The 12,546-nt window shown below is 56.2% G+C and overlaps 1 protein-coding gene across 6 annotated transcripts in view; it reads right to left on the bottom strand.

Annotated features, from left to right (window-relative positions):
* Positions 1–12,546, bottom strand: part of LOC742087 (ras GTPase-activating protein 4) — a 101,220-nt gene that overhangs the window by 8,135 nt on the left and 80,539 nt on the right. For all 6 annotated transcript variants that reach the window (XR_008536514.2, XM_054656189.2, XM_003318696.6 and 3 more), the window contains 11 exons: positions 11,846–11,927; positions 9,790–9,921; positions 9,393–9,487; positions 5,508–5,625; positions 5,130–5,280; positions 4,801–4,865; positions 3,945–4,057; positions 3,547–3,739; positions 3,204–3,341; positions 2,491–2,635; positions 1,778–1,947 (listed from right to left, as the gene is read on the bottom strand). Coding sequence is in view for 5 of the 6 variants with exons in the window: in XM_054656189.2 (XP_054512164.1) it covers positions 1,778–1,947; positions 2,491–2,635; positions 3,204–3,341; positions 3,547–3,739; positions 3,945–4,057; positions 4,801–4,865; positions 5,130–5,280; positions 5,508–5,625; positions 9,393–9,487; positions 9,790–9,921; positions 11,846–11,927 (1,402 nt within the window). In the remaining variant the exon portion in view is untranslated. The remainder of the gene's footprint in view (positions 1–1,777; positions 1,948–2,490; positions 2,636–3,203; positions 3,342–3,546; positions 3,740–3,944; positions 4,058–4,800; positions 4,866–5,129; positions 5,281–5,507; positions 5,626–9,392; positions 9,488–9,789; positions 9,922–11,845; positions 11,928–12,546) is intronic.

Genomic DNA, 12,546 nt, shown 5'->3' on the forward strand with positions numbered 1-12,546 from the left:
CCCAGAAGGCCTCGGAGGTGTGAGCTTTGGGGTAGTGTCTGGACAGCCAGCATTCCCTGGGCTACAAAGTCAATCTGGCCGTGGCCAAGGCTTTGTGACTTTGCATTTATTAATTTTCCAACTTGCTTTTGTAGTCCCAGGCTCTAATAGTCATATCCTGACCGGGCGCAGTGGCTCACACATGTAATCCCAGCATTTTGGGAAGCCGAGGAAGGTGGATCACCTGAGGTTGGGAGTTCGAGACCAGCCTGACAAACATGGAGAAACTCCGTGTCTACTAAAAATACAAAATTAGCCGGGCATGGTGGCACATGCCTGTAATCCCAGCTACTTGGGAGGCTGAGGCAGGAGAATCGCTTGAACCTGGGAGGCGGAGGTTGCGGTGAGCCAAGATCGCACCATTGCACTCTGGCCTGGGCAACAAAAGCGAAACTCCATCTCAAAAAAAAAAAAAAAAAAAAATGGGACCAGAATTAAATAATGCCCATGTAGTCAAATCTTTCAACCCTGGCAAGGAAGATGTATAATAATCATCTGAGTGCTTTGGGAGGCTGGGGCAGGAGGATTGCCTGAGGCCAGGAGTTTGAGAACAGCCTGGGCAGCATAGCAAGACCCCATCTCCACAAAAAAAAAAGTTAAAGAAAATTAGCTGGGCTTGGTGGCACGTGCCTGTAGTCCCAGCTACTCGGGAGGCTGAGGCAGGAAGATTGCTTGAGCCCAGGAGTTTGAGGCTGCAGTCAGCTATGATCGCACCACTGCACTACAGCCTGGGTGACAGAGCAAGACCCTGTCTCAAAAAATAATTATCATCATCTGAGGGGTCTTTGGTCGGAAGGGGCGGGCCCCTCATCTGGTGGGACCCCTGAGCTGGTTGAGAACAGGGTGGGTGATGAGCTCCTTCACCTACTCCTAGCCCGCTCTCACCTGCCCAGGGCTAGGCTGGGTACTCCTGGAAGATCATCCCCATAGCCTGCATGACTGGGGGCAGGTGTACAGCAAGCAGTCACCAGGTCCATGGAGGAAGTATGTCCTCAGCCCTTCCTGGGAGAAGAGAGCTTGCAGGAGAGGTGACCCATGACTCAGAGAGGGCTGTACAAGGTGATCTTTGAGATCCCTTCCCACGCCAAGATTCCGTGCTTCTATATTCCTGCCTCTTCCAGGAAGCCTCCCCTGTTTGCCCTAGCCTCCTACTCATCTAGCAGCCCAGGTGATGTACTATCTTTAATAATACCATTTGCCTAAATAGTACTACCTGCCAGGCCCTGGGTCAGGACCCTTAGGGAGATCATCTCATTTAATCCTCAACAACCTGGTAAGGTCGGATCAACTTCCTCCATACTCATTTTTTTTTTTTTTGAGACGGAGTCTTGCTCTGTTGCCCAGGTTGGAGTGCAGTGGCACGATCTCGGCTCACTGCAACTTCTGCCTCCCAGGTTCAAGCGATTCCCGTGCCTCAGCCTCCCGAGTAGCTGGGACTACAGGCACCCACCACCACACCCGGCTGATTTTTTGTATTTTTAGTAGGGACGGGGTTTCTCCATGTTGGCCAGGCTGGTCTCAAACTCCTAACCTCAAGTGATCCACCCGCCTTGGCCTCCCAAAGTCCTGGGATTACAGGCGTGAGCCACCGTGCCCGGCCCTCCTAGGTTCTGACAAGCAGTACAGATGCCACACACCTGGCTTTCTTCTCTGACCCCGGGGGTACCTCAAGTGGGCTCCAAGGAAGGGGACAGGTGCCTCTAAGGTGCCCCACTTGCCGGCCTCCCTCCTTACCCACCTTGGAGCTGGGCGTCTTTGCGAAGCTGAGGGCCTCGGTAGTGAGGGAGAAGTAGAGCTTCTTGAAGGAGGAGGACACGAGGGGGCCCTTGCCCTTGGTCCTGTGGATGAAGAGTGGCCCCTCCTTCACAGGTGGCGCCTGCAAACTCAGCGTCCGCTGCAGGTCCAGCTCTGCCAGGCCAGGGAGGGAGGGGAATAGAGAGCCCAGTGAATGAGGGCGGGACGGGGGGGGGGGGGGCGGAGCAGTGGGCGGGGCCATGGGGCTCAAGGGCTGAGCAAATCTGAACAGCAGGCAGTGGACGTAGTCATGGGGCTCAAGGGCGGAGCAAACATCAACAGCTGGTGGTGAGCGGGGTGACAGGTGGACTGAGGAAGGCAGGGCCATGGGCTTGGAGGCGGGACACGCGTCAGTAGCAGGTGGCGGCGGGGCTATGGAGCTCAAGGATGGAGCAAATGTCAACAGGCACAGATGATGGGGGGTGAGGCCATGGGTCTAGGGGTGGGGCAAACGTCAACAGCTGGCAGTGGGCAGGGTCACAGGAAGCACAAACAGTGGTGCGTGGGTCTATGGCCTGGGGGCCTGGCAAATGTCAACAGCAGGCGGTGGGTGGGGCCACGAGAGGAACAAACAGCGGTGGGTGGGGCCGTGGGGCTCAAGGGCGGAGCAAACGTCAGCAGTAGGCTGTGGGCGGGTCTGTGCAGGGCGGCGCTCACCGTCCTTCTCCTCGATGTCCACGAGCTTGGTGATGAAGTCCTTCAGCTGCGCCACGCCCTGGCGCACGGTGGGCTGCAGCGGCTCCATCCAAGCCTCCTTGGCCCTGGAAGCCGGCGTGTCCATGTTGCCCACGTTCTGGACTGCCTGGAGGTGACAGCAGGAAGGATCAGGTTCTGCTAGGTTAGGGGCCTAGCCACTGCACCCCCTCCCACCCCCCCTCCCCAAGTCTTTGCTACTCAGCTGTAGCGATGGAGGCAGCGGCGACAGAGGCCATGCCCACGGGCCCCCTCCAGCCCCACTAGGGATCAGGGAGGAGAGGATCATGAAGTTTGATGCCTTATGATAACTGAGACCACTTGGGCCTTCCTCTGTAGGTTTAACTGACGCTGCTGCACTGGATACCCCACCCCGGTGCCGGGCACATAGGTGCAGCCTGAGAGTAAGCAGACCCGGGTTGGAAGGTCCCGCGATTCACCACCGACAGGATGGGCGGCCTTGGCAACCCCCAACCCCTCGCAGGCCTGTTCCCTTATCCATGAGATGGAGCTCGGACAAGGTGGCCACAGGAAGGCTTTGCAAACTGTGAAGTGCAGTGCCTACGTGGGCGTGCCAGTGGCCTCGCCGGAGCCGGTAGGGAACACTCTGCAGTCCAGGCCAGGGCCCCGGTAGGACACCCAGCTGTGCATCCCGCCCGTGGCCGCAAGGCCCGCACCTTGGCCAACAGGAGCAGGGTGCGGCTGGTGCGGGCGTCCGCGTGGCGCTCCCGCAGGTGGAAGAGCTTGGGCGACATGATGGCGGGAGAGAAGAAGCGCAGGCACAGGAAGCTGGTGACGGCGATGAACGGTACATTCTGGAGGGATGCGGAAGAGCGCGGGCTGGAGTCCCCCAGACCAGGGCTCCTGGCAGCCCCCTCCCCTTAGGCTCCGTCCCTGACCCTCGCCGGGACACAGCCTCCCTGGTCCTCCCCAGCGCTCCCTGGTTCCCCACCGCTCTTCGCCCCTCGCCCCAGCCCAGTCCAACCCGGCCCAGCCTAGCCCAGCGGGTGGAGGGCGCACCTCGTGCTGGGCGCCGGGGAAGCGCTCGCGCACGCGCCGGAAGAGCTGGCGGAAGGTGGCGCGCACCACGGCGGGGCACGCGCGAACCGAGCGGCTGAGCGCGCTCAGCAGGGCCCCCAGGTGGGCGCGCAGCGTCTGCGCGCTCTGCTCCAGCACCTCGGCCTCGGTCTGCGGGCGGTGCAGCCCGGAGCACCTGCGTGGAAAGGGGCGGGTTGGCAGAGGAGGTGGCGGTCAGCGCCAGGGCCACCACAGGAACAGTGGCTCTCACAGCAGCCAGGACACGGACACAGGGGACAATACACGGGTGGGCAGAAGCACAAACACACATGCTGACAGGGCCTGATCCCAACCCGCTGCCGCTGCGCCCCGCACCCCCCCGGAGTTACCCCCGGCCTCACCCTACATCCTTAACTTCCACTTTGCTGGGGTCCAGCTCCACGTACTTCTTCTCCTCAAACACCTTGTTGATGATGGGGCCCAGGACGCCGTGCAGGTACTGCATCCCGGCCACCTGGGGACCACCGCAGGTCACATTGATCCTGTCTCCCCCAGTCCCACTCCAGCTGCCCACCTTCTCCCGGCAGCCGCCCTTGCACCGTTTGCCTGCCGTATCCGCCCAGGAGGGGGCCAGGTACACATGCAGGGCAAACTGTTTATTCATGAATGAATGAATGAGTGAGTGAATGACTGACTAGAATTCTTAGCCCTTGTAATCCTAGTACTTTGGGAGGCCAAGGCAGGAGGATCACTTGAGGCCAGGAGTTTGAGACCAGCCTGGGCAACATAGTGAGACTGTCTCTAACTTAAATTTTAATCACACACACATTGTTTTTGGGGGGGGTGCGGGGCACGGAGTCTAGCACGGGGCCCTGGCTGGAGTGCAGTGGCGTGAGCTCACTACAACCTCTGGCTCCTGGTTCAAGTGAGTCTCCTGCCTCAGCCTCCCCAGTAGCTGGGATTACAGGTGCCCACCACCATGCCAGGCTAATTTTTGTATTTTTAGTAGAGATGGGGTTTCGCCATGTTGGCCAGGCTGGTCTCGAACTCCTGACCTTAAGTGATCCGCCCGCCTCAGCCTCCCAAAGTGCTGGAATTACAGGCATGAGCCACTATGCCCAGCCACATTCTTAACCTTAAAGGGCTCTGAATATGGAGATAGAACACTGGAGTCGAAGTCCCAGCCCCCTCTGTCGCTCTCTCTGAAGCTCAGTGTTGTCATTTGCAAGATGAGGACAATATAGCATGCAACCTCACCTTCAGAAAAGACTCCATGGACTTTGAGGCCAGAGAGTTGCTCCGGAACAGGGTGTTGGTCTCACCTACAAACAGAGGTCCCAGTGGGTAGGGGGCTGGGACAAAGCTTTTGGGGGAGGGGGAGGACAGACGACCTTGGGGCTGGGGGATCTAAGCTGGCCCCTCAATAAAGGGCCTCCTCGCCACCTCCCAGCCCACTGTCCCACCTCTGCCCTTGGCTCTGTTCCTTGCCTCCCTCCTGTCTGACCCCATCTGCCTCCTACAGGAGGAGCCCACCCACCCCCAAACACCTCCCAGTGTTCTGGGCCCAGCTCCTTCCCAGGCCTCACTGGTGCGACTCAGCTCCAGCTGGAAGAGCAGGTCCAGGAAGTCCTTGGCCAGCCCCTGCCCCAGGAAGAGCTTGAGCAGGTTCGTGGCCACGTCCTGGCGACACTCGGTGCTGGTTGTCTCCTCGATGAGTGGGATCAGCTGCCCTGGGCCCTGCAGGGAGAGGCACGGGGGATCCCGAACCTTTCCCTCTGAGGACCTCAGAGCATCCCAGGGGAAGAGGACATTTTCCCAAGGGGTGGCTGGGGATGGGGCCCTGGACACTGGCCAGCTCCTCACATCCCCAGACCTCAGGTTTCTGCTCTGCAGAATGGGTTTAGAAGGACAGGCGCACAGGCCTACTGCCACTGGACCCTCCCACCCTGCCCAGGCCCCCTCACCTGCATGCTCAGCTTGACCTCGTGGCACAGCAGGTGCACCAGTGGCTGGTAGTAGCTGGAGGGCAGCACCGTCTCGTCCCGCAGCCGCACCTCCAGCTGCAAGGAGCCCAGGTTGCCCCTGGAATGGGCAGCCTGTGACCTCTCCACCAGGGACTCAGGCCACCCTAGACCACACCACTCCCATGGCCTCCAGTTTTTTCCCTTGGGGCCAGCTTCCCATCTCTCTGCTCATGCCCTCCATCCGGGTGCCCTGCACAGGTCTGCCTCCGAGGCTCTGCCCGGGCTATTTATTTTCTGTTTTTGGAAAGCCCTTCCTGTCTCTGCACTCAAGGCACCTCTATCTGTCTTCGAGGTCTGGCTCCCTGCCACATCCAAGCTTGGGTATGTGGAGCTGCCAGCCTTGAATCTATCAACTCCCAGATAATGGCACCATCATGGGTACACTTTACAGCAGAAGCAAATCCCCAACCCTCATAACAACCTAATAGGGAAACTGAGACCCGAGCCAGTTCAGCAACTTGCCACATTAGATTGAGCTTCCCAGCTTCCCTGTTCTGATAGGGAAGTTCAGAACAGAGGAGGGTGTGGACCAAGTGGGAGCCTCTAAGGCTCCCACTGCCCCTGCTCAGCACGAGCCTCATGCACAGAGCAGTGTTAAGATGGGCCCCTGGGCCTGGCGCAGTGGCTCATGCCTGTAGTCCCAGCACTTTGGGAGGCCAAGGCAGGCAGATCACTTGAGGTCACGAGTTCAAGACCAGCCTGGCTGACACGGCAAAACCCCATCTCTATTAAAATATATATATAAAAATTAGCCAGGCATTGTGGCAGGTGCCTGTAATCGCAGCTACTCGGGAGACTGAGGCAGGAGAAGCGCTTCAACCCAGGAAGCAGAGGTTGCAGTGAGCCAGGATTGCACCACTGCACTCCAGCCTGACTCTGTCTCAAAAAAAATAAATAAATAAAAAATAAGATGGCAAGATGGGCCTTGGCTGGTTCTATGGAAACACCTTGTGCTGGACACACAGCCATCCACCTGCTCCTACCCTGTTAAGGATGGGAACTGGGGGAATGGGGGTCTGGGGCCTTCCACAGAGACATAAAGCTGAACCACTGAGGGCTGTGGGCCACAGCAAACAAGCCAGAGGGCTTCCTAGACAGGCTGCCAGATTTAGCAAAACGACCCAAGACACCCAGTTAAATGTGAATATTTTATTTACTTATTAACTATTTTTTTTAGAGATGGGGTCTTGCTATGTTGCCCAGGCTGGTCTTGAACTCCTGGGCTCAAGTGATCCTCCTGCCTTGGCCTCCCAAAGTGCTGAGATTACAGGCATGCGCCACCATACCCGGCCTAAATTTGAATATTTTTAGTATAGATATGTCTCAAATAGTGCATGGTCATTCTTCTTCTTTATTTTTTTTTTTTTTGCTGAGATGGAGTCCTGCTCTGTCACCCAGGCTGGAGTGCAGTGGCGCGATCTCGGCTCACTGCAACCTCCACCTCCCAGGTTCAAGCAATTCTCCATCCTCAGCTTCCCAAGTAGCTGAGATTAGAGGTGCCCGCCACCACATCCGGGTAATTTTTGTATTTTTAGTACAGACGGGATTTCACCATGTTGGCCAGGCTGGTCTTGAACTCCTGATCTCATGATCCACCCGCCTCGGCCACCCAAAGTGCTGAGATTACAGGCATGAGCCACCGCACCCGGCTGTTTTCTTGAGACGGAGTTTCGCTCTTGTCACCGAGGCTGGAGTGCAGTGGTGGGATCTCGGCTCACTGCAACCTCCGTCTCCTGGGTTCAAGCAATTATCCTGCTTCAGCCTCCCAAGTAGCTTGGATTACAGGTGCCCACCACCATTTTTTGTACTTTTAGTAGAGACGGTGTTTCACCATGTTGGCCAGGCTGGTCTCGAACTCTTGACCTCAAGTGATCCACCCACCTCAAACTCCCAAAGTGTTGGGATTACAGGTGTGAGTCACCACGCCCAGCGGTTATTCTTATACTAAAAATGTATTCACAGCCGGGCACAGGTCAGGAGTTCACCATCAAGCCCGGCCATCATGGTGAAACCCCATCTCTACTAAAACTACAAAAAATTAGCCAGGTGAGGTGGTCCTAGCTACCTGGAACGTTGAGGTGGGAGGATTGCTTGCACCCAGGAGGTGGAGGCTACAGTGAGCTATGATCACCACTGCACTGGTGGTACAGGTGCATGCCTGTAATCCCAGCTACTCGGGAGGCTGAGGCATGAGAATTGCTTGAACCTGGGAGGCGGAGGTTGCAGTGAGCCAAGACCGTGCCACTGCACTCCATCCAGCCTAGGTGACAGAGTGAGATTCTGCTCAAAAAAAAAAAAAAAAAATTATTCACTGTTTATCTGAAATTAAGTTTTAACTGGGTGTTCTTTTTTTTTTTTGAGACAGAGTCTAGCTTTGTCACCCAGGCTAGAGTGCAATGGCGCAATCTTGGCTCACTACAACCTCTGCCTCCGGGGTTCAAGCAATTCTGCCTGCCTCAGCCTCCCAAGTAGCTGGGATTACAGGTGCCCGCCATCTGGCCAGGCTGGTCTCAAACTCCTGACCTCAGGTGATCCGCCCACCTCGACCTCCCAAAGTGCTGGGATTACAGGCATGAGCCACCGCGTCTGGCCTAATTTTTATTTCTTTGTAGAGACGGAGTCTCACTTTCTTGCCCAGGCTGGTCTCAAACTCCTTGCCCCAAGTGATCCTCCCACCTTGGCCTCCCAAAGAGCTGGGATTACAGGCATGAGCCACCGCTCCTGGCCAACGGTGTCCTATCTTATCTCACAACCCTATTCCTGGAGAATCTGGCATAGGGAGTTGGAGCTATGGCTCAGGGACACTGACCTTGGAGACTTGAACCCTGGTCTGAGGTCTGCAGGGAAATTTTCAAAGGGAAAATGTCTGAGTACTTGTTTCAGAAACTTCCAGAGGCAGAAAGCAGGAGACCTGTACAACCTGTGAGCTAAGAAGACAGACCTGGCCGGGTGCGGTGGCCCATGCCTGTAATCCTAGCACTTTGGCAGGCTGAGGCGGGTGGATCACTTGAGGTCAGGTGTTCGAGACCAACTTGGCCAACATGGTGAAACCCTGTCTCTACTAAAAATACAAAAATTAGCCGAGCATGGTGGCACACAGTTGTAATCCCAGCTAATCAGGAGGTTGAGGCAGGAGAATCACTGGAACCCAGGAGGTGGAGGTTGCAGTGAGCCAAGATTGTGCCGCTGCACTCCAGCCTGGGTGACAGAGCAAGACTCCATCTCAAAAAAAAAAAAAAAAAAAAGACAGAAGACAGAGCTGAGCTGAATGCAGAACTGTGGGGAAAAATAAAGCGGAGGGGCCGGGCGCGGTGGCTCATGCCTGTAATCCCAGTACTTGGGGAGGCCGAGGCGGGTGGATCACAAGGTCAGGAGATCGAGACCATCCTGGCTAACATGGTGAAACCCTGTCTCTACTAAAAATGCAAAAAATTAGCCAGGCGCGGTGGCGGGTGCCTGTAGTCCCAGCTACTTGGGAGGCTGAGGCAGGAGAATGGCGTGAACCCGGGAGGCGGAGCCTGCAGTGAGTCGAGATCATGCCATTGCACTCCAGCCTGGGGACAGAGTGAGACTCCATCTCAAAATAAATAAATAAATAAATAAATAAATAAATAAATAAATAAATAATAAATAAAGGGGAGGTGGAGCCCAGCCGGGATGAGAAGGATGCTGGCTAGGTGGGCAGGGGCTGAGGGGACCCTGGAGCTGTGTCTCCTGACCTCTCACCCCTGAGCAGCCCCCCTGCCCTGCCTGCCTGTAGCCAATTCCCAAATGTCAGCCCCCACCCCACCCCTTGAGGCCGGCTGCCCAGCTCCATGCACTTACTCATCATGCCGCCGGCTCTTGGACTGGTCGGGCTGCAGCCGGAACCAGCCCTCCTCCTGCTGCGCCACCCGCAGTCTCTGGACATCGATCACCACCTGGGGACATAGTGGCAGTTTTCCTGGAGCTGGGAGACTTAGGTCTCCTCCTTGCCAACTACTGTTCTTAGTGGGGAGGGGCCCCTTCCAAGGGTCCCTGAGTGCCAGTGGTGGTGGGGGGAAGTTGCTGGTTCTGGCAGACGGTGGAGGTGGGGGGGTAGTCCCAGGCTTCCTGAGTGTCCCTCTTTGGGGAAGCCGGAGGGAGGTCCCTGAGGATGGGATGGCTGCAATGGAACCAGGTGCTGGGGGACAGCAGGTGCAGCCTGCCGGGGGAGGAGAGGGGGCGGGGCGGTGGTGCTCACTTTGCCCAGGAAGTCGTTTCGGCTGACAAGGTCCCAGTCCCAGGCCTCCAAGCACAGCGCCTCCATGGCCCCCTCCTGCAGCTCAAATTCAAACGTCTCATTCCAGCGTGGGTAGCATGACTTCTTCACGATCTGCCCAGAGGAGGGTGGGAGGGGGTTAGGCTGATGCCACTGGACTCCCCAAAAGGCAGAGCTGCCCTAGACACCTCCCCTGGGTTCCCCACAGCCTCCTCGCCTTGGAGGTTCTGCCACAGCAGAGGTTAAAATGTCCTGTCCGAGCTCCCACCCATTTCTCAGATAGGGAGAACTGAGGCCCAGGGTGGGGAAAAGATGTATCCGAGGCCACACAGCAAAACAGTACTGACTATGAGGATGTGGTGAACAGGGAATACCTCTACACTGCTGGTGGGAATGTGAACTAGTACAACCACTGTGGAAAACAGCAGAGATTCCTTAACTAACTAAAAGTAGAACTACCATTTGATTCAGCAATCCCACTACTGGGTATCTACCCAGAGGAGAAGTCATTATACAAAAAAGATACTTGCACACATATGTTTTTGTTTTGTTTGTTTTGTTTTGTTTTTGAAACAGTCTTGCTCTGTCGCCCAGGCTGGAGTGCAGTGGCACGATCTCAGCTCACTGTAACCTCCGCCTTCTGGGTTCAAGTGATTCTCCTGCCTCAGCCTCCCAAGTAGCTGGGATTTCAGGGGCCTGCCGCTACGCCCGGCTAATTTTTGTATTTTTAGTAGAGACGGGGTTTCACCATGTTGGCCAGGCTGGTCTCAAACTCCTGGCCTCAAGCAATCTGCCAGCCTTGGCCTCCCACAGTGCTGGGATTACAGGTGTGAGCCACTGCGCCTGGCCAAGATACTTGCAGACGCATGTTTATAGCAGCACAATTCGCAATTGCAAAAATGTGAAACCAGCCCAAATGTCCATCAATCAACAAGTGGATAAAGAAACTGTGGTATATATATACGATGGAATACTACTCAGCCATAAAAAAGGAATGAATTAATGGCATTCACAGCAACCTGGATTGGATTGGAGACTATTATTCTAAGTGTAGTAACTCAGGAATGGAAAACCAAACATCGTTATGTTCTCACTCATATGTGGGAGCTAAGCTATGAGGACGCAAAGGCATAAGAATGACACAGTGGACTTTGGGGACTCGGGGGGGAGGGGTGGGAAGGGGGTGAGGGATAAAAGACTACAAATTGGGTGCAGTGTATACTGCTCGGGTGATGGGTGAACCAAAATCTCATAAATCACCACTAAGAACTTATGTAACCAAACACCACCTGTTCCCCAATAACCTATGGAAATAAAATATTAAAAAACAAAGCAAAACAAACAAAAAACACAGGGCTGGGCGTGGTGGCTCATGCCTGTAATCCCAGCACTTTGGGAAGCCCAGGCGGGAGGATCACTTGAGGCCAGGAGTTCGAGACCAGCCTGGCCAACATGGTGAAACCCCATCTCTACTAAAAATACAAGAAATTAGCCTGGTGTGATGGTGTGTGCCTGTAATCCTAGCTACTCGTGTGGCTGAGGCAGGAGAATCTCTCGAACTGGGAAGGCAGAGCCTGCAGTGAGCTGAGATCCAGCCACTGCACTCCAGCCTGGGTGACAGGGTGGGACTTGGCCTCAAAAAAAAAAAACACCACAAAACACAAAACAAAAACAGTAGCGACTATACTGAGAAAGCAGACCTTGGTGTCTTCGTGCCCAGGACTGGGCCCTCGACTCTGGACGTTTCCTGGGGGTGGGGAAGGCAGCATGGGCAGCCGAATAAACCCCACTCCGGCTGTCTCAATCCCCTCCTTACCCCCAAGCATGGCCGGGAGTGAGCGAAGTTGGCCCCAGAGGTCCTGGGACCTATTATGTCCCCTCAGAGAGGTCGCCCCTTTCCCTGGGCCTCCTCTGTAAGACTGTGGCCCCCAATCTGTCCCACCAGGGGACGGTGAGCAGGTGGTGAGGTGAGCAACGGGGGCGTGGCTGGCACATCCCCCGAGCCCCCTGCCCCTTCCCTGCCCTCTGGCCTCCTCACCGAGGTCTCCTGTGTCCGGCCCTTGTAGCGCACTCGGACGAAGGGGTCAGATGCGCCATTGCGGTCCTTTGGGGCCAGATCCCTGGTGGGGGTGGAGGAAGATTGGATCATCGACTTGTCCCTGAGCCCCCCTCCCCCACTTGTCACCACCATTATGTAACCACAGCGGGCCAAAAGGCCTGGGCACATTCTGTCCCTGGCAAGCTGACTGTGGACAGTGCGCCTCTGCCCTTTCTGGGCCCTACTCCCATAGCCATCTCCCCAGGATCGCCCATGTGGCCAAGAACCCCCCAAGGTAGAGGCCATGGGTCCTTCCCACCAGGCAGCTGCAGGCCAGTGGCTGCACCTTGCTCTGGGGGTGGCAGGGGGGTGGTGTGAGTGCTGCCAGGGAACTGCCAGGGCAATGTTCCCGGCCCTCCATTCCCAGGGCTGCCCTAAGCCTCGGTTTCCTCATCAGGAAAATGGAAAAGTGAATCGCTACTGGGCTCAGGTTTAGGGAGAGAGTGTGCTTCTGGAAGGTCTGCCCCAGTAATGTCACTCTACTTGGTGGAGGAGTGAGGTGCAGCCCTGATGGGCGGCCCTGCCCTTTCTCCATAGATGGGTCTTTACACAGCCCTAGTCTAGTCACGGTACCCCCAGCTTTTTTTTTTTTTTGAGACGGAGTCTCGCTCTGTCGCCCAGGCTGGAGTGTAATGGTGCAA

This window comes from Pan troglodytes, chromosome 6 (assembly GCF_028858775.2).
Source record: "Pan troglodytes isolate AG18354 chromosome 6, NHGRI_mPanTro3-v2.0_pri, whole genome shotgun sequence".
Lineage (NCBI taxonomy): Eukaryota > Metazoa > Chordata > Mammalia > Primates > Hominidae > Pan > Pan troglodytes.